We start from the raw sequence: 22225 nt of genomic DNA, 5'->3' as shown, positions 1-22225 counted from the left end.
AGAGATGAGGAGAAATTACTTTATTCATAGGGTGGTGAATCTGTGGAATTCTTTGCAACAGAAGGCTGTGGAGGCCAAGTCAGTGGATATTTTTAAGGCATAGATAGATTCTTGATTATTACAGGTGTCAGAGGTTATGGGGAGAACGCAGGAGTGGGGTTAGGAGGGAGAGGTAGATCAGCCATGATTGAATGACGGAGTAGACTTGATGGGCCGGATGGCCTAATTCTACTCCTATCACATGTGACCTTATGACCTTGGTTTGATCCTGACTATGGGTGCTGTCTGTACGGGGTTTGTACTTTCTCTGTGACTGCATGGATTTTCTCTGGGTGCTCCAAAGACGTATAGGTTGGTAGGTTAATTGGCTTCTGTAAATTGTACCTAGTGTGTAGGATCATGCTAGCGGATGGGGTGATCGCTGGTCGGCGCGGACATGGTGGGACGAAGGGTCTGTATCCACGCTCTTTCCCTAAAGCCTAAAGTCAATATAACACGACACGAAGCTTCACATGAATATTTTTGAACAAAATTGACTCAAGGGCAGCTTTCACCAGCAAACTGCCACGAGGTAGAAACTGAACAGGTGACTGAAACAAGAAGAAAGCCTGAGATCAGAAATAATGCCAGCAATTGTTGGAAATACTCGGATGTGATTAGTGATTGGAAATGGTACGTCATTCCCTCTCCAGTTTCCACCCGGTGACGAATGAAAAACTTTAATAAACAGCTCAAAGGTGGGCTGGGAGGATCAAAGCGGTGGAAATAGGAGGCACAGGTAGGTGGGGATTAACTGGAATTCACTCTGTGGTGGGGGTACCTCTGGCTAAGAGGGGGTGTCTCCTGCTTTGTGCAAGGTGTAGGAAGGAACTGCAGCTGCATCGATAATCATGGAAAGGTGGGGCCCACAATGGTCCGTTGTTGGCTGTGGGCTAGGTGATAACGAGTTATACAATCAAAGTTATACAGGTGCGTTTCACTCATTATCACCCCGCCCACAGCCAACAGTGGGCCATTGTGGGCTCCACCTTATCTTGATCATCATTACTTTTTGCTTATATTTCATTCACTTGTTCTATATCTCTCTGTACCACCGTCTATATAGAGTCATAGAGTGATACAGTGTGGAAACAGGCCCTTTGGCCCAACTTGCCCACACCAGCCAACACGTCCCAGCTACACTGCCTGCGTTTGGTCCATATCCCTCCAAACCTGTCCTATCCATGTACCCGTCAAACTGTTTCTTAAACGTTGGGATAGTCCCAGCCTCAACTACGTCCTCTGGCAGCTTGCTCCACACACCCACCACCCTTTGTGTGAAAAAGTTACTCCTCAGATTCCTATTAAATCTTTTCCCCTTCACCTTGAACCTATGTCCTCTGGTTCTCGATTCTCCTACTCTGGGCAAGAGATTCTGTGCATCTACCCAATCTATTCCTCTCATGATTTTTCGTTTCCCTTTCAACTGACTCTAAGTCTGAAGAAGGGTCTCGACCCGAAACGTCACCTATTCCTTTTCTACACAGATGCTGCCTGACCCGCTGAGTTACTCCAGCTTTTTATTACTATTCATGCTTTGCTTAATCTCCATTACTGGAAGGGAGGGGAATAAACATGAACCCTGACCTGCCAATCCATTGCTGGGGCGAATTAATCAAATGGTTATTTGTTCATGAGTCACAGGATGTGGGCGGGCTCCACTGGCAAAGTTTGCATTTGTTGCCCCAATGATGCTTGAACCCTGACCTGCTAATCCATTCCTGGGGGGCAATTAAATGCCCCCACAATGATGAGGAAGACAATTAGATGAGGTGACGGTAGCAGTTTCCATCAGTAAATCGTATATGTTTTCTGGATAGTCTGGGCGTTTCATGGTCCCCAATGCTGAGCCGAGCTTTTTATTGCAGAATTATTCAATTGACCAAATATAAATTTGTCCCCTGCAATGGTGGTGGGATTTGGACCCATGTTTCTGGTGCGTTTGGCTAAGAATCCACATTACAATCCCGATGGCCCACCGCCGTGACATTAATTCCGACATCAACTGCCCAGCCAACTGCAGCATTCCACAGACAGGATGAACAGCGAGACAAGGTCATGAACGGTTTTGGGTGAAAGAAGCCACACCATGTCAATAACTGGAGCGATAGAGTCTCACAGCAAAGCAAGGTGAGGCTCTTTATTCAGCTGCTCTCTCTCTCCCACATTCTCTCCTTCAGATATTCCATTTAGTTTTAGTTTGGAGATATAACATTGAAACAGGTCCTTCGGCCCACCGAGTCCACGCTGACCCTTCGATCATCCATTCACCAAAGATAGACAGAAAAAGCTGGAGTAACTACGCGGGTCAGGCAGCATCCTGACCTGCTGAGTTACTCCAGCATTTTGTGTCTATCTTCGGTGTAAACCAGCATCTGCAGTTCCTTCCTACACATTTGATCACCTGTTCACATTAGTTCTACGTTATCTCACCTTTTAATCCACTCCTTACTCAACAGGGGCTATTTACAGAGGCCAATTAACCTTCAAACCCACGTATCTTTAGGGCGTGAGAGGAAACCGGAGCATCGGGGGCAAACCCATGCGGCCACAGGGAGAAGGTGCAAACTCCACACAGATAGCACCTGAGGTCAGGATGGAATGTGGGTGTGTGGCGCTGTGAGGCAGCAACTCTACCAATTGTGCCACCAAAACATTCACACACGTTCTCCTTCCGAACTAATCTAAGCTTGTCCAAACCAACATGCCCATGTGTCTAGGTACGTCTGCAAACTGCTTTCTCCCCACTGTTCAGTTGGTGAAATAAGTCTGAAGAAGCGTCTCGCCCCGAAACGTCACCCATTTCTTTTCCCCAGAGATGCTGCCTGACCCGCTGAGTTACTCCGGGGTTTTGTGTCTATCCTTGGTGATCTCAGTTGTTGCGTTAACTCAAAGGAGAACCATTGAACCGCTGAAGGAGGTCAGCTCTTCCCTTACCTGGCTGTGTACTGAGCCTAGTTTATTAAAAGCCACGGTCAGGTTTGCGGCATTATTTGAGGCAACTGGTCTCATGAATGGCATCTTATTGCGGTTGATCACATCGTACAAGCTCGGCCTCCACCTGCAGACATCCATTATGTGGAAACAGGACTTGACGCTGAGGAGAGGGAACAAACAGGGCGTTACATGCCTGAATCACGTGTGCCTGTTGTGCAAATAAGGCATTACCTGCCCAAGTCACACAAGCCTGCCACAATGCACTCATCTCTCCCTCAACTGTAAGTTCATAAGTTCCAGGAGCAGAATTAGGCCATTCGGCCCATCAAGTCTACTCGCCATTCAATCAGGGTTGATCTGTCCTTTCCACTCAACTCCATTCTGCCTTCTCCCCATAACCCCAAACACCCTTACTAATCAAGAACATGTCAATCTCCGACTTAAAGATATCAATTGAAATTCATAGTTACATAGACAATAGGTGCAGGAGTAGGCCATTCGGCCCTTCAAGCCAACACGACCATTCAATGTGATCATGGCTGATCATCCACAATCAGTATCCCGTTCCTGCCTTCTCCCCAAACCCCTTGATTCCGCTAGCCCTAAGAGCTCTATCTAACACTCTTTTGAATTAATCGAGTGAATCGGCCTCCACTGCCTTCTGAGGCAGAGAATTCCACAAATTCACAACTCTCTGTGTGAAAAAGTTTTTCCTCTTCTCAGTTCTAAATGGCCTACCCCTTATTCTTGAACTGTGGCACCTGGTTCTGGACTCCCCCAACATCGGGAACATGTTTCCTGCATCTAGCGTGTCCAATCCCTTAATAATTCTATATGTTTCTATAAGATCCCGTCTCTTTTATAGGACCTGAGGCCATAGTCCTAGTCGAAACATCCTCTCCACATTCAAGCAAGGCCATTTCATGCTTGAATTAGGAAATGGCGTTTACATCACAGAAGAAAATCATTCAGCCCATTGAGTCTATCCCAGCCCTTTGCTGTTGAATCATGCAGGACTGAAGCAGGCCATTTGGCCCACAGAGTCCATGCTGACCACCCACTTACATTTATCACATGTTATTCTTCCCTCAGCGGTGACGGTTGGGATTGAACCAGGTTCTCTGGTGCTGTGAGGCAGAGGCTCAACCCCGAGGGGATCATGCCATTTCAAACATGCTCTGTAGCACCATTCAACGGCATCTCAGTCCTGGGAAGCATCCAGAAACAAGAAGGGGTACGGCAACCTCCCAAGGTGCCCACCGATTCATACACCATCCCGACTTGGAAGCCTATCAGCATTGCTCCATCTACACTGAACTAGAACTCTCCACACTGCACTGAAACTCCCTACACTGTTCGTAAGATCTAGGAGCGGAATTAGGCCATTCGGCCCATCGGGTCTACTCTGCCATTCAATCGCGGCTGATCTATCTTTCCCTCTCCCCATAACCCCTGATACTCAACTGGACGGGACTATTTCACGGGACTGAAATTCTCTACATTGGCACAGAGCTCTCTATACTGGAATGAATTGCTCGTCACAACACCACTGGCAGAAGCATCTTCACTGTGCAGCATGAATGGTCAAGGGGGCAGTGTCTCAGCACCATCCGCTCAAGGTGAATGGGCAGCAACTGCTGACTAATCGAGCATTCCCTGCCACACACACGTCCCCGCAACCATTTCATTCTTGCACTTGCAGGGCACGTGTTTGTACATATAGAAGGGGACCTACTGGTTGCTGTGTGGAAAGTCCAGTAGGTGCTGCATGGCTATAAAGGGGTGGCTCATAGCCTCTACTGGAGTGATCCTCTTGTCAGCGTCGATCAGCAACATCTTCTTCAACAGACTGACAAACTCCATGCGATCTGCCTTCTCCGCCTGCAGGTCACTTCCCTCCAAATCCATCACCACGTTCACCTACGGCCAGACCACACGGTAAACTTAGCAGCAGTTTAGTTTAGTTTGTTTATTGTCTCCTCTTCTCCCCTCTCCCATCGGGCAAAACCCACACCTCCAGATTCAGGGACAGTTTCTTCCCAGCTGCTATCAGGCAACTGAACCATCCCACCGCAACCAGAGAGCAGTCCCGAACTACGATCGACCTCATCGGGGACCCTCGGACTATCTTTAATCAGATTTTACCGGCTACCTTCCCCAAAACGATATTCCCTTTGTCACGTATCTGTACACTGTGAATGGCTCGATTGTAATCCTGTATTGGCTTTCCGCTGGCTGGTTAGCGCGCAACAAAAGCTTTTCACTGTACATCGGTACAAAGTGACAATAAACTAAACACAAACTGAAACGTGAACCGAAGTGAAAAGCTTCTTTTGCGTGCTATCCAGTCAGCGGAAAGGCAATACATGATTACAATCGAGCCATTCACGGTGCACATATACATGATAAGATAATAACATTTAGTGCAAGGCAAAGCCAGATAGTAGGAAGGTCACCAATGAGGTAGATAGTAGTTCAGGCCTGCTCTCTAATTGTGTTAGTGTTTAAGAAGGAACTGCAGATGCTGGAAAATCGAAGGTACACAAAAATGCTGGAGAAACTCAGCGGGTGCAGCAGCATCTATGGAGCGAAGAAGGGTTTCGGCCCGAAACGTTGCCTATTTCCTTCGCTCCATAGATGCTGCTGCACCCACTGAGTTTCTCCAGCATTTTTGTGTACCTCTAATTGTGGTAGAATGGTTCAGTTCCCTGTAACAGAGGTACGTGCATATCTCACTGTGCTTCATGTTTCTCTACTGCATAGGGGAAGACTATTTAACCCATTGAGTCTGTAGGTCCCCCCCTCAGGTTATGACAGGGTTACGTTCCTGAGAGACAGCAAATGCTGGAGTAACTCAGCATTTCTGGAGAGCATGTATAGGTGACGTCTCGGGTCGGGACCCATCTTCAGTGATTGTGGGGAGGGTTGGGTGGTTGGGTGGTGGGGGTGGTTGGGTGTCTTGGAAGCAAGAAAAATCAGGACAATTTGAGGCTGGCGACAGATGGCCTCAGGCAGGGAGGTTCCCTGATAGGGTTTCGGCCCGAAACGTTGCCTATTTCCTTCGCTCCATAGATGCTGCTGCACCCGCTGAGTTTCTCCAGCTTTTTTGTGTACCCTGATAGGCAGATTGTTGGCTAGGGACGGTGTGATCCCAAGAGGGATACATCGTCGCAAACTGTGGAACCGCTTAACTGACATTTAGTGGAGGAATGGAGGTAAAGGGGGAGGGACAATATTTGTAGAGGTTACTTAAAATGAGAGGATTCAATATTCATACTGCTGCATGCTCAACATTCATAAGCTACCCGATTAAAATATGAGGCACTGATCCTCCAATTTGCCATTAGGCAATGTCTATGCCATTTAATCCAACTCCATCTGATTTTGAGTAACTTTAGTTGGAACTAAAGTGATTCCCCTTTGGCTAAAGATCCTTTATGGAATTCAAAACACAGACAAATGTGAGGCGATGGATTATGGAGGTCAAATTCTGGCAGGACATATGGAGTAAATGGCAGGGATCTAGGAAGTGTTGATGTACACAGCTCTTGGGGTGCAAGTCCAAAGCTCCCTGAAAGTGTTGGCACTGGGGAGTAAGGCTAATGTGGTCGAACATTTTGCATGCTTGCCTTCATAGTACAAGGGACTAAGTTGGATCGTCCAGTGGTTGTGATTTCAAACATTGGTTAGATCACATTTAACATATTGTGCACACAATATTACAGTGCTGGTCGTTACACTACAGAAAGGATGTGAGAGCAATAGAGAGAGTGCAGAAGAGATTCACCAGGATGTTGCCTGTAATGGAAGGGAGCAATCAAAATGAGATATTGGATCGGTTGGGTTCATTCTCAATGGAGCAGAGGAGGCTGTTGGTGTGACCCTATAGAGGTTCACACTATCATGAGGGGCAGAGATCAAATAGAGAGAATCTTTTCGGTTTGAGGTGTGAGGGAAGAAATGCGAAGGACATTTGAGGGGTAAGTTTAACGAGGCTGGTGAATATGTGGAAGGAATTGCTCGAGGGAGTAACGGAGGCAGATGGAATTGCAGGGTTTAAAAGGCTTTTAGACAGGAACTTGGAAAAGATACTAGGCGAATGTCAGCAAATGGGATTAGCGTTGATAGGCATCACGGTCGGCATGGATGGAATGGGGCGGACTGACGCGTTTCTGTGCTGCACAGTTCTACGATTGTAAGACTTACATGCGCTATATCATCCAAACTACCAAAGATATACTTTCTGGCTTCCTTCGATTTCATCCCTGTTTCTGCTTCATGATCTTCCGGAGTCTGGAAACAAATAAACAATTGAAATAAAATAGAGGATAAGCATAGGGACAGAGGGAAAAATCCACCAAAATCAGTTTTCTATTCCTGCTAACGACACAATAGAGCCGGAGTAACCCAGCGGGTCAGGCAGCATCTCCGGAGAACATGGATAGGTGTAACTTTTCTGCTCGGCACCCACTTCAGACAGATAAGCTTTCAGGGCAATTCTTTTGTACAGAGGCCAATTCACCTACAAACCCGCACGTCTTTGGGATGTAGGAAGAAACTGAAGCACCCGGAGGAAATCCATGCGGTCACAGGGGGAACGTGCAAACTCCACACAGACAGCAAATGAGATGACGATGGAACCCCAGTCTTTGGCACTGTGAGGAAGTGGCCCTCCCAGCCGCGTCATTGTGTCACCATGAAGGTGAGGGCGGTGAGGAGATAATGGCGTTCAAGAGACTTTTCAGATAGGCAGATGAATACGCAGGAATGGAGTGATATGGATCGTATGCAGTCAGATGGCATGAGTTTAATTTGGGATTATGTCAGGCACAGATGATGTGGAGAAGGCCTGTTCCTGTGCTGTACTGTTCTATGAGTCTGAGCAACAATGCGTTAATATTTTGTTGTAAGGCAAAGCAGGTCTGAGACACAAAGAGCACTGGATAAGTTTGAATGAAAGCAATAATTGGATAATCGATGAGAGTAACCTAAAACCAGAGCCAAGGAAACAAGATTCACTCGATTGGAAATAATGCTCCAGGTTTGAGTAAAGGATGTAGCAAATTCAACAAGTACCTTCATTTTCCACCCTGAATATGTTGAGTCGATGTCTCTGGAGAAGAAACGCGTTGTCTTTGTCCCAACGTTTAATAAATGATCTCCTGGTAACCCTTGTGTTTGAGAAATATAACGTATCTGTGGGTTAAAATAAAATCATGAGTCATTTCCTTGGCTCCATATGCAGCAATGTACACAACGCATCAACTGTGGGTAGAATAAATACATCAGGGCAACAGTCATGGCTGAGCCATGTCACCCTTATCAACGCGTGGCACGGTGGCGCTGCGGTAGAGTTGCTGGCTTACAGCGCCAGAGAGCCGGGTTCGATCCTGACTATGGGTGCTGTCTGTATGGAGTTTGTACGTTCTCCCCGTGACCTGCGTGGGTTTTCTATGGGTGCTCCGGTTTCCTCCCACATTCCAAAGACATGCAGGTTTGTAGGTTAATTGGCTTCGGTAAAATTGTAAATTGTCCCTAGTGTGTGTCCCTGGTCGGCGCGGACTCGGTGGGCCAAAGGGCTGTTTGTGCACTGTATCTCTAAGCTAAACTAAACTAAACTTATCACTGGGTTCAAACTGTGGAACTCAGAACTAAACAGCGCCATCTATGTTTCAGAAGTAGATAGAGGCAGAAATACAGAGAACAACACCAAAGCTTCAAACACACGGGCACACACACACATGTGAGACGGCACGGGAGTGTTGCATCTCTCTGCGTGCTGGTCCCAGAAGAGGATCTACTGGTTCTACTATCAATCGATATAACCCTTGCCGTTGGTGATATTCCTGAGGTCTGCTTCAAGGTAGTTTAGTTCTGTTTAGTTTAGTTTAGAGATACAGCACAGAAACAGGCCCTTCCGGCCCACCCAGTCCGTGCCGACCAGCGATCCCCGCACATTAACACTATCCTACACCCACTAGGGACAATTTTTTACATTTACCAAGCCTACAATTAACCTACAAACCTGTAGGTCTTTGGAGTGTGGGAGGAAACCGAAGATCTCGGCGAAAACCCACGCAGGTCACGGGGAGAACGTACAAACTTCGTACAGACAACACCCGTAGTCGGGATCGAACCCGGGTCTCCGCCGCTGCATTCGCTGTAAAGCAGCAACTCTACCGCTGCGCCATCGTGACCGCCCGATGGTTAAAATAGCCAACGTATCTTTGTTGGCGAAGTAAGACACAAAAAGCTGGAGTACCTCAGCGGATTGGGCAGCATCTCTGGAGAAAAGGAATAGGTGACGTATCGGGACGAGACCCTTCTTCAGGCTGCGAGTCAGCGGAAAGGGAAACGAGAGATATAGAAGGCACATAAAACAAATGAATGAAAGATATGTCAAAAGCAACGATGATCAGGAAAGGGTGGAGCCCACAATGGTCCATTGTTGGCTATGGGGGAAGGTGATACAAATAGAGAGACTCAGCAGGACGACATTGAAACTAGTACGGCATGTCCTGTGCAAAGAGCAAGGAGAGCACAAGATTTTACTCATTGCATTAACAAATAAGGAAAACAAAACATTTTAAGGTTAAAAATATAAGAGCTTGAGGCATTGAGTATGCTGAATTAATTTGTCCTGGGGGCACTTCATCAATTCTACACACCGTCAAGGAGCTTTGTGTGTTTTGAAATCTGTTGTAAACAGGCCAGAACAAGCTGCACTCAGTATAGATGGTATTCCAAACCAGAGTGTTGGGAAATGAGGTAAGAGACCAACTCTGACAATTATACCATCAAATCAAGCAAATAGATTCATATCAGTGACATTCAACTGGGTTAATTTGAATTCCATGAGTTAACCTAGTTGGTATTCAATTGCTCTGTCCAGTAAATTGCATCATCTCACTTGACGCTCCAGTTACATGCAGGGTGGTCATGTGTATACATAGAAATTATAAACTTAGAAATCTGTGGGTCAGTGCTTTGCATCATAAATAGTGCCTGGATATACCCGGGTTTCTTCTTACACAATATTACATGGAAATCAAAACAGGAAACAGGCCATTCAGCCCTGTTGAAGGTCATGCTTTCCACTTTTCCACCCATTTGTCTTCATTTAACTCATCAACGTATCTCGACTGTGTAGGAAGGAACTGCAGATGCCGCTTTACACCGAAGATACACAAAATGCTGGAGTAACTCAGCGGGACAGGCAGCATCTCTGGAGAGAAGGAATGCGTGATGTTTCAGGTCGACACCCTTCTTCAGACTGAGAGTCAGGTCAGAGGGAAACGTCGCCCATTCCTTCTCTCCAGAGATGCTGCCTGTCCCGCTGAGTTACTCCAGCATTTTGTGTCTATCTAAAATATCTCTCCTGCATGCTTACCGAGCTGCACCCAAAACTAAATTCATGCAATTCCCCTCCACTATTCCCCGTGGTACAGAGATTGGCTTCTACGCTATTAATTGGATTTATTTCCAATACATTTTTGTTTAGATTCTTTAAAAAATTCAATCAAGTACTGTTGATCTTACCGGCAAGGTCAGCATGTACTAGCAATATCTATTTTTCTTCAACTTGAAAGGTAATAAAACATGAGCCACATCGGTGTGTCTGGGGTCAGGGGCAGACCACACTGGCTAAAGACTAGTGAGAGGCCTGGAGAGAGTGGATGTGGAGAGGATGTTCCCATGAGTGGAGGACACTCGGACCAGAGGCGATAGCCTCAGAATAAAAGGACGTACCTTTGGAAAGATGAGGAGGAATTCCTTTAGTCAGATGGTGGTGAATCTGTGGAATTCATTGCCACATGCGGCTGTGGAGGCCAAGTCAATGGTAATTTTTAAGGTGGAGATTGATAGATTCTTGATTAGTATGGTTGTCAGGGGTTATGGGGAGAAGGCAGGAGACTGGGGTTGAGAGGGAAAGATACATCATCATCCATGATAGCATGATGGAGTAGACTTGATGGGCCAAATGGCTAAATTCTGCTCCTACAACTTATGAATTTATGAAGGACAATAGATTTCTTCTCTCGAGAAACAGGAGTGAAGAGGTGGTTTTTCACAGTATTATCAATTCTGACTTTTTCTTTACGTAAAAATCCAAATTCCAAGGTGCCACAGTGAGATTAAAACTTCAAACTACTTCATAACCTTGTAGACTTCAATAAAATCACACCACTGACAAAATACTAATTCGGTTTCTCTCTTCACAGATGCTGCCTAACCTGCTGAGCATCTTTGCATTTTCTGTTTTTTATTTCAAATTTACAGCACCTGCAGTGTTTTTTATGCTTTTAAATCCTTTACAGTTTGTGGTCTTTTCTGGAAAATAAGTGCTATGGATTTTTTATCAATCTTGTGAGGTGTACCTTCTCACCAGTGGCATCAATCTGGTAGAATGTACTTCCTTCAATATCCCCATTATCCTATTTATAACAGGGGAGACCAGAACACCTCAAGTCTTGACAGGTTGACCATGGATTCTCTGCCTTTCCATTCTATCACTTGGGAATGGATGCTGGTCCCTTTGTTTGCATTTCATACATGGAAAAATGGAACAGGGGAGGAGATGAGGTCCATGGAAAATCAGCCATAAACGGTGACTTGTAGGTCTTTGAAGTGTGGGAGGAAACCAGAGCACCCGGGGAAAACCTACGCATGTCACGGGGAGAACGTACGATCTCCGTACAGACAAGCACACGTAGTCAGGATCGAACCCGTGTCTCTGGCGCTGTAAGGCAGCAACTCTACCACCGTAAAGCCCCCAGATGCAAGGCTGGAGTAAAGGGCAAGGAAGGGCCTGCAAGCCAACCTGATCTCTGTTGTTTCTCAGTCACCCATCGATGGGCTCAGCCACCACATGGCTACAAAGTATTTGGAAGCCTTTCAACATGTTTATCAGAATGACTGCATGCTCGGCAGCTTCCAAGCTATTATGTATTTATGGCATTTTTAAGAAACAATTCACTCAGTAATATATTGTTTCCTACACAATAAGTGCGCTGGACCTTTCCAAAGTCTTTTTGTCCTCTCAAGAGCTAAGAAGTCTGGCCATTGAGTTGTACATGAATTCCACACTGGGCTGAACGCAGCTCACATGCAAACATTACTCTTGGAAAAGCCTTCTTCAATCAGGCATGTTAAAATGTCAGCTTGGCTCCGTCAATACCTCTTGCCTCTGAGTCACATGGTTCTACTCCAGTGGATTGCGCACATAATTCTATATGGGCCCCCTCAGCCCAGTGCACCCACTGTCAGACGTTACGTAAGGTCGCATTTGCTTGTTTCAGTGGATCAGGGGACTATTAGCATTTAAAGAGATACAGGGCCTTTCGGCCCACCAAATCCACGCCAACCATCAATCATCTCTACACTAGTTCAAATTCTAGTATTCCCTGACATAGGAAAATTTACAGTGACCAATTAATTAACTCACCAACCTATTTTGTCTTTAGGATGTGGGCGAAAACCAGAGAACTGTAGGGCGACTTGTGACAACAAAGAATGAAGCTGTTCGGCCTATTGGATCTATGCTGGCTCCTAGCCAAGCTGTCTCATCTCCCCTCTCTTGGTTTCCTTCAACCAATAATGGTGGACACAGCGGCATAGAGGTAGAGCTGTTGCCTCACATCACCAGAGACCCGGGTTCAATCCTGACTACGGTTGTTGTCTGTACGAAGATTGTATGTTCTCCCTGTGACCGTGTGGGTTTTCTCCGGGTGCTCCGGTTTCCTCCCACCCTCCATACAGGTGTGTAAGTTAATTGACTTTGGTAACATTTTTAATTGTCCCTAGTGTGTGTAGGATAGTGTTAGTCACTGGTCGGCACAGACTCGATGGGCCGAAGGGCCTGATTCCGTGCTGCATCTCTAAAGAGCCCTGGGGAAAACCCACAAAGGTAACAAGAGTGAAACTCCAAAGATCGACACAAAATGCTGGAGTAACTCAGCGAGACAGGCAGCATCTCTGGAGAGAAGGAATGGGTGACGTTTTGGGTCGAGAACTTTCTTCAGACTCATGAGTTACTCCACCGTTTTGTGTCTATCTTTGGTTTAAACCAGCATCAGCAGTTCCTTCCTACGCAGGGCAAAATTCCGCACAGGTCCAAGGTCAGGATCTCGGGTGGTTGGATATATAGCAGCAGCACTACTAGCTGCGTCAGTGTACGGCCCCACACTACATCAACAAAAGTAATTATGTCAGATGAGAAGAATGACATTTCAAGACATAAAAGTCAAAGAATAGTGGTTCTAGAAACCAGAATAGAGCCAGTACTGATCTCATCACTGACTTACGTCACCTAAACTCAATTAATCGTGAAATAATCTATCTGCTTCAAGCCTGCATTAACAATTTTCAAATGCCTTTCACTTCCAAGTTTTTCACTTCATGGCTCAGCTCTCTCTTTAGTCACCATGAGATACAAATGTTTACAAAGAAAAGCTTCCATTAAAATAATACAAAAAGGTTTTCAGGTTTTGGAATCTGATCCAAGTTGAAATATTCTCTCTACTTGAAAGCACTTTCAACTAATAAGGCCGTAACTTCTGCCTGGCTGAGGTGATTTTGAACAAGATTACTTCGAGGAGCAGTGAAACTATTTTATGGTGCTCCAGAAAATGAAAATGGGCAACAGATTCCGCACTCATGAAACTCAAATGGATTGATTTTCTGTTTTCAATTTTCACGGTTTTGCCAAATTCTCACATATTTATTTTAGTTTAAAGATACAACATGGAAACAGGCCCTTTGGCCCACCGGGCTCATGCTGACCATCGATCACCTGCTTACGCAGTTCAATGCTATCACACTTCGTCATTTACAGAGGCAAACTAACCGCATGTCGTTGGGATGGGGAGAGGACACTGGAGTGCCCGGAGGAAAAGCACGGGGTCACAGGGAGAACATGCAAACTCCACACAGACAGCACCTGAGGTTAGGATCAAACACGGTCTTCCGGCGCAGTGAGACAGCTGGTCCACCAGCTGCGCCATAGGCTTCCAACATTCTTCCTCGAACTCTAACCTAACTTCCCTGCTTGAATTCCACTTCGAGCTTTTAGTTGAGATGATATATCAAGGTTCTACCGAACGAACTGCCCAGAGAATTTTCTCCCCCAGTATCCCAGGTCCAATATTCCATTTTTCTACCTCCCATACTAATTCCAGGGTGTGGTGATTTTTGAACTGCTCTTTTGAGTTGTTCCTCTACTTACAACTGTTGCATGCCAAAGTATCAAGATGCTGGCTTCCAATGTTTTTCCTTGCATGAGAAGGAATTTGCTGCATTACTGAATGAAGCCAGTCTTTTCTCCTCCATTCTTCACTTTGCACTCCTCCCACATCGACTACAGTTGGTCACCGGAGTATCCAAAGCTTTGGGTGCATTGGGGGCAAAACATGGTTCACAGATGCTACCTAGCCTCCTGAGAGTTTCAATCATTTTGTTTTATTACAGATTTCCAGCATCTACAAGTCTGATGGGATCCAGCTGTTCTGGTCATGTGTAACATTTTATATGGATGAAATAAAATATCCAAAAGGACAGGAATCAATGGTTAAAGACTTTTGATTAATTAGATGGCAGACAGCATCATAAATAAAGGGTTAGACGTCTATTTTCAAAAGACATTTGGACAGATGTATGGATAGGGAGTGTTTAAGAGGGCTATGGGCCAAATGCAGGCGAATGGGACTAGCCCAGAACGCCTAGTTTTGCATGGACTAGATGCGCAGAAGAGCCTGTTTCCAAGTTGTTAATCTCCGTTTTGTTTTGTTTCATAGGTTCAAAGAAAAATTGATGGTTGCTTAAAATTACGAGATGCCATTCAAATCAAGCACATTTCCCGAATGGTTGATGGAAACAGATTCAAAAGGAAAGTGGAAAATGGAAAAATTGCTGTGCTGTGTTACATGTTGAGTATCAGGTTCAAGAGCAGCTTCCTTTCAGCAACCATCAGGCTTCTTCAACATTATACAACATTAATCTCAACAACCATAATCTTAGAGTCATAGAGTCGTAGAGTCAACTCGGAACTCAAGGGGCGCTGCACTGGCAGCAGCCTCTGCCTACAGCCTGTCTGTCATTTCTATCCTTTTTTTTATTTTCAGTTAGTCCAAAGTCTGTTTTGGGGGGGAACTTTAACTTTTCTATGTGGGGGAGGGTGGCAGGGTAAGGGGGAAACCGTTTCCCAGTCTCTTCCTGGCGGGGACACGACTATTTCTCCGAGTCGCGTCCTCGCCCCCCACCTCGCGGCCTACCAGCTGGATCGGAGCGGCCTTTCCTGCCGGGGACCGGGAACCGGGCCAGGGCTGCTACAGCGGCGGCGCAGCGCTGGAGTCACCGCGGAGCGGGCGATGCCTACCTGGGTCGCCATTTGGAGCTCCGGAGCGTTGGGCCGCTGCTTCAACATCGTGGAGCTCTGGTGCGGAGAGCTTCCAACGCGGGCGGCGCTGAACAACATCGTGGAGTCCTGGGGCGCCTTGCAGAGGGTCTCCAGCAGCAGTCTCCACCCGGCGCGGCCTACGGACTTTGGAAGCTGCCGACTCCGGTAGGAGGGGGCCGACTCTGTGTCCACGCCGCTGAGGACGTCCCGCAGCCCCGACGTCGGACTTGTATCACCCCGGCGAACGGTCCTGGACATCAGGCCGCCCGTAGCTGCAACTGCGGAGGGCTTGGGGAGGCCCTGACCACGGGGAACAGTGGAGGAAGAGACTGACTTTGGTGCCTTCCCACACAGTGGGAAACTTTGATTCTGCTGTGTGGGGATGTTTTATGTCAAATTCTATAGTGTGTTGTGTTCTTTATTTTTATTGTATGGCTGTATGGGAATTTCATTTCACTGTGCCATCTGGCACATGTGACAATTAAATCTATCTTGAATCTTGAATCTTGAACCAGGCCTGACGGCCCAATCCATCCGTGCCGACCAAGATGCCACATCTAAGCTAGTCCCATTTGCCCATGATTGGCCCATATCACTCTAAACCAGGGGTGTCAAACTTGCGGGATGATTCCCCCGATGCCTGAGCGGGCTGAAGCTGTCTGCGGTGCCGGATTGGACTGCGTTCGCACGATCCGGCGCGCATGAAGTCGCAATTTGCCTGTGACCTAAAATGAATTTGACACCCCCGCTCTAAACCGTTCCTATCCACGTACCTGCCCGAATAGTTTCATGTTGTCCCACTTTCTCATCCATACTGCATGCTGGGGGAAATTTACAGAGGCCAATTAACCTACAAACCTGCTATATAATACGTGCCCCACCTTCATCCTCTGGCAGCTTGTATAAGAAAGAACTGCAGATGCTGGTTTAAATCGAAGGTAGACACAAAATGCTGGAGTAACTCAGCGGGTGAGGCAGCATCTCTGGAGAGAAGGAATGGGAGACGTTTCGGGTCGAGACCCTTCTTCAGACTCAGGCAACATGTTCCATATCCCTACCAACCTTCCATGGACTGTGTCTTTGGTTGTACTATGGACTTCAGTATTGCACTATTATGCCGACCTAGTATTAAAGGCCCTGTCCCACTTACGTGTCCTTGGCACGCAAATAACGCGACCTCGTCGTCGCGTTGAGGCGCACGGGCATCGTGTGGCCGCGCGGGGCCGGTCCCACTGAGAAACGCGGAGGGGTATGGAGTTGTGCGCGGTATCGTGCGGCGTTCTGAAATTTTGTAGCGAACAAAATCTCCGCGCGCAACCGGCCTGTCACTTAACTGACGGCCAAAGTGGGACAGGCCCAAGACCCTGGCGCGACGCAACGTCTCACCTCCAACAGCAGCAGAAGCAGGCAAACGATCGTCGAGCTCGGCCTGGGGCTCACAGTCATTACGGATCCGGATCCACCCCCACTTCTACTCCCAGAGCGGGGCCAAGAAAATTGAAGACAGACACAAAATGCTGGAGTAACTCAGCGGGACCGGCAGCATCTCTGGGTGACGTTTCGGGTCAAGACCCTTCTTTCAGACTGAAGAAGTTGTCTCGACCCGAGAGATCACCCATTCCTTCTCTCCAGAGATGCTGCCGGTCCCGCTGAGTTACTCCAGCATTTTGCGTCCATCTTCAAATGACGTCACGCGCTCCAGACGGCTGTGCGGACGAGTGAAGTCGCGCGCGACCTTTGCGGAACCGCCGCGTGCCAAGTACACGTAATTAGCGTGCCAAGTACACGTAAGCGGGATAGGGGCTTAAGTTTAATAATTACTTTAATTTTTTTAAAATAATATTTTGATATTATATTTTACCTATGTGCATTGTGTTTACGGACCCGTTAAAAGCTGCTGCAAGTAAGGACTTCATTGTTCTGCAGTTGGTGCATATAACAATTAAACACCCTTAACACTACGTGTTTAAGAAGGAACTGCAGATGCTGGAAAATCGAAGATACACAAAAATGCTGGAGAAACTCAGCGGGTGCAGCAGCATCTATGGAGCGAAGGAAATAGGCAACGTTTTGGGCCGAAACCAAGGGTTTCGGTCCAAAACGTTGCCTATTTCCTTCGCTCCATAGATGCTGCTGCACCCGCTGAGTTTCTCCAGCATTTTTGTGTACCCTCAACACTAATCTGCAGTAGTGGAACTAATTGGATAACTAATTTAAACAGCCTGCAGAGACGAGATTAGTGATCTACCTTTTTCTCTTCTATCTGATTTAAAAACCTATTTGAATAAGTTAATTAAAAGAAGATGTACATTCTCGTCATCCACGTGCTCCCTTGTTCCGATGTTGTGGGTTTGTCTTTGATCTGGCCCTCTAAGTATTATACTTTGCCGTTGCTTTTGAAGACCTCCCATATACTCTGATCTCCTGACAGGTGGTATGGATCAAATTCCACACCATATTCAATTTTACAAACAAATTATATGAAAAAGATCACAAATTTAGATATTTCCCTGAGCGACCTGTGCAATACAAATTGCAGCATCAAAATACAGTGACGACACAATACATTGAGCGCCAGAGACCCGGGTTCGATCCTGACCTCGGGTGCTGTCTGTACGGAGTTTGCACGTACGCCCAGCTTTCCTCCCGCATCCTAAAGTTGTGCAGGTTTGTAGGTTAATTGGCCTCTATAATTTTCTAATAAAGTGGGATAACATAGAACTAGTGTGAACAGGTGGTTCAATGGTTGGTGTGGAGTTGGTGGGCCAAAGGGCCTGTTTCCACGCTTTGTCTTAGACTGAGCTAAACAAAGCACTGAGGAAGCTCCATGGAAATTTCCTACACAGGCAGGACGTTACCTAACGTAGCCTCCCCCCTCGCTAAGAGTTTCTTTTGCTCCATCCACATGAAAGTGGAGAGCGTCAGATGAGAACGTAGGCTTGCTTAAAAATACCTTCTGCTGGTGTGAAGTAATGAGAGCCTATTTTGGCACAGGATAACACGAGGTTGCTGGATGACTGGAGCATGCATATCATGCCCAGATATCACAGGTCTTGTGACCAGCCACTTGGCAGTGAAGGGCAAATGAGGCCACGTCATAAACCCAGTTGAGGGTCGCAGACCAATCCCCTCCACAAGATCAACGGTGAAACAAAGCAGTTTCAGTCCCAGTCGATTTTACCCATCACACCAGGCAGCTTCCCTTAGCCAAACAAAGCAGTTGCTGGATTAGAAGCACCCGCATGCTGCTCGAAAGCAGGTAGAACTCCCACAGCAATCGCCCTGCTATTTAGGGATGGCTTTTTTGAATTCTGGCACTCGGTGTGATTTGGAACCTTTACACAGAATTGTGAGGATCTTGCAGTAACGGGCCAAGCTGCTTGGCTTAGATTCGCATGTCAGAGGCAGCGACGGTCAGCAGTGAGAAAGCATAAGTGTCCTCATCCATTTAAGGCGTTTACTGAACTAAGCACAGAATAAAAACAAGGGTAATGGTGTGCGTGTGTGTCAGTGTATATATATGTGTATGTATGTATGTGTGTATGTTTAAGTGTATGTGTTTATATATTGCAGAGCCGAGTTGGATTTAAAAGCACTGGACAGGCACTCCTGGAGGAAATCTGTGCAGGAAGGAGCTGCACGTCATGAAATGGAACTACGCCGTGTCGCAGAGACAAAGCGACAGCACCATAAGGAGAGAGAGAAGGGGGCTCGACGACTACCAACTACCGTCAGTCTCCACTGCCCACGTTGCACCAAGGTTTGTGGATCACAGATCGGCCTCTACAAACATCTGCAGACCCACAAGTAGACGACCCTATGGAGAGGAGAGGACAGTCATACTCGTGACCGCCGATGATGATGGTTTATATGTCTATGTGTGTGTTTGCATGTTTGTGTGTGTATATGTGTATATACATATATATATACATATGTGTGTGTGTTTGTGTATGTCTTCAACCTGGGTCAAACTGTTAAAATGCTTTAATGACCATCATGGGCCAGAAGAGGGAATTAAGAGCTGAACCACTTAGCCAGGCACTGCCAGAAAAATATATATTTTTTAAAACTCATTTTCCAGCCAAGCAGGACAAATCAGTTGGCTGCAAATGAAAAGGATTTATGGCAAAGACGAAAAATATTTACAACACCAATGCTACCAGTTTAAGTCAAGCAGGTATTTAGTTTAAGGGTTGTAAACTATTTCCTGATGCTGCTGCCACTACTGCAGTGGCTAGAAGTTTTCCAATTACAGAGACGAGTTGGATTTAAAAGCAGTTAATCCAGTAAGGACAACTGCTTGTATTTTTATCATGGCCCAGATATCCTCCTGTATAACTCACCATTTTTAAGTAGAATCCGGGTACATTTGACTTGTGCTCCATACTTGTGATGGTCACTCATACAGGCCTTACATTATAATGCCAAATGGTGTGCAAGGCATATTTTGAGATCGCCTGTGGAACAATGCAAGAGACCCAGTGGTGACAGAGACCACTCACATTGCAACAGGGCTTAAGAAGGAACTGCAGATGCTGGAAAATCAAAGGTACACAAAAATGCTGGAGAAACTCAGCATTTGCCCTTTTAGGTACACCATATGCCCTTTAAACTTTTTTACTGACCTGTCCTGCTACCTTTAAGGAATCGTGGCTGTACACGCAAGATAGTTTGTTCCTCAAAACCATTTAACATTCTCTGTTTGTTATGTAGTCCCCGCCATCTGGCACCCCGCCAAAGATATTAATCTTACAATCTTTTGACTGAATTCCATTTATATTCTTTTTCACTCTAAAGCTTTCTTCTTCGCCGTCAAAGTTCTTGCAGCTGCAAACTCCATCCATCATTTATCTTGCCCTAGATGTTGTCCCCTTTATCCTTTATCTGTACACTGTGGACGCTTGATTGTGTTAATGCATAGATTTTTCTGTGACTGGATGGCACGCAAACAAATTCTTTTCACTGTACATCGGTACTCATGACACTAATAAACTAAACTAAAGCGACACCTGCATTCAAATCTAACTCTAAATCATTATGTCAAGGAAAGAAAGGAAGTATGAATTTTCTCCCTCTCTTCTTTTAATAGCCTGTGTCATTTGGGCCCGGCTAGTTATTTACTTATGGAGTTGCCAACTTTCACTGCTTTTATCCCTTGCAATGTTTCACGGTCATCCTCCCTAATTATATCCACAGGATCGCCCCCTCATTTGTGAAAACACACGCCCAAAATATTCATTGAGAAGCCAAACCTCATTCACTCCGCACAACGGGCGCCATTTTGATTGCAACCAGCTCCTGCTTTTCCTCTGTATGTAACATTTTATACCTTTAAATTTTCTTTGATTTTACTCTCATTTGACAAATCTGCTATAACAGGACTCAATCGGACTCACAGGAAGAGAGTACTCCAGCTATATTTCAAATGATTGCCAATGGATTTTTTTTTACATCAGCAATACTTTGAGGATGTTTGCTGGTCATCCACCAATAACATAAGTCAATGTGGTTTCTGCATTCCGATTATAACCGCTTTAGGGCGGCATGGTGGCGCAGCGGTAGAGTTGCAGCCTTACAGCGCTGGAGACCCGGGTTCAATCCTGACTACGGGTGCTGTCTGCACGGAGTTTGTACGTTCTCCCCGTGACCGCGTGGGTTTTCTCCGGGTGCTCCGGTTTCCTCCCATACAAATTCATTTCACTTGCACTTTATGTGCAATGTGACGAATAAAACTGATTGATTGATTGATTATAGCGTCAAAGACCTTAGTTCGATCATGACTACGGGTGCTGTCTGTGTGGAGTTTCTACATTCTCCCCATGACCTGCGTGGGTTTTCTCCGGGGGCTCCGGTTTCCTCCCACACTCCAAAGACGCACAGGTTTGTACGTTAATTGGCTTGGTAAAATTGTAAATTGTCCCTAGTGTGTAGGATAGTGTTTGTGTACGGGGGTGATCGCTGGTCAGCGTGGGCTGAAGAGCCTGTTTCTGCGCTGTATCTCTAAACTAAACTAAATAAAACTACAATGTGATTCAACTTCAAAAGTGCTTTGAGATGTGCGCAGTTCCTGTAATCTGTTACAGAAAGACAGGTTCTGTATTTAATAATTCATTCGCGATTCATTTGTGGTACTTTGGCTTACAGAACTTTATATGCTACAAAATACAGTGATCCTGTATAAGGAACATTTTAACTTTCTTTATAAATTAAAATGCTGAGTTTTCTGAAAGCCACAGATTGTGGATAGTAAGAGAATGTTATTATAAAGTCACGTGGCATTTCTCATCTGCTTTTTTCAGGATTCCCGCAGAATAAAAAACCAACAAAAACCTGCAGATTCTGAAAATCTGAACCAAAACAGGAATCGAGTATTTCCAGCAATTTTTGCTTTTCACTTAAAATGAGAGTTGTGTATTTGTCACAAGTACCCAAATGCAAGTAATGAATGAGGATAGTTACGAAAGGTGTTAATCTGCTCTCCTTGTGGAAGGATAGTACATCTTAACATAGAACCGTACAGGCGTACAGCACAGGAACAGGCCCTTCGGCCCTTGATGGCAAGTTAAACTAATCCCTCTGCCTGCACATGATCCACATCCATCCATTCTCTGCATATCCAGGTGCCTGTGTAAACGTCTCTTAAACAACACTACCGTATCTGCCTCTACTATCACCCCTGGCAGCACGTTCCAGGCACCCATCTCAATCTTGACCTGCATATAAGCTCATGAGTGATAGGAGTAGAATTGGGCCAATCGGCCCATTACTCCGCCATTCAATCATGGTTGATCTATCTCTCCCCCCTAACCCCATTCTCCTGCCTTCTCCCCATAACCTCTGACACCCGTACAAATC

At 46.0% G+C, this 22225-nt stretch overlaps 1 protein-coding gene across 6 annotated transcripts in view; it reads right to left on the bottom strand.

Annotated features, from left to right (window-relative positions):
• Window positions 1-22225, bottom strand: part of hipk3 (homeodomain interacting protein kinase 3) — a 155967-nt gene that overhangs the window by 19309 nt on the left and 114433 nt on the right. For all 6 annotated transcript variants that reach the window (XM_033038806.1, XM_033038802.1, XM_033038805.1 and 3 more), the window contains 4 exons: window positions 8053-8172; window positions 7183-7269; window positions 4712-4896; window positions 2977-3136 (listed from right to left, as the gene is read on the bottom strand). In XM_033038806.1, coding sequence (XP_032894697.1) covers window positions 2977-3136; window positions 4712-4896; window positions 7183-7269; window positions 8053-8172 — 552 coding nt within the window. The remainder of the gene's footprint in view (window positions 1-2976; window positions 3137-4711; window positions 4897-7182; window positions 7270-8052; window positions 8173-22225) is intronic.

Source organism: Amblyraja radiata, chromosome 20 (assembly GCF_010909765.2).
Source record: "Amblyraja radiata isolate CabotCenter1 chromosome 20, sAmbRad1.1.pri, whole genome shotgun sequence".
NCBI lineage: Eukaryota > Metazoa > Chordata > Chondrichthyes > Rajiformes > Rajidae > Amblyraja > Amblyraja radiata.
Note: the sequence above shows the minus strand (reverse complement) of the source record. Positions and strands in the feature narration are given on the sequence as shown.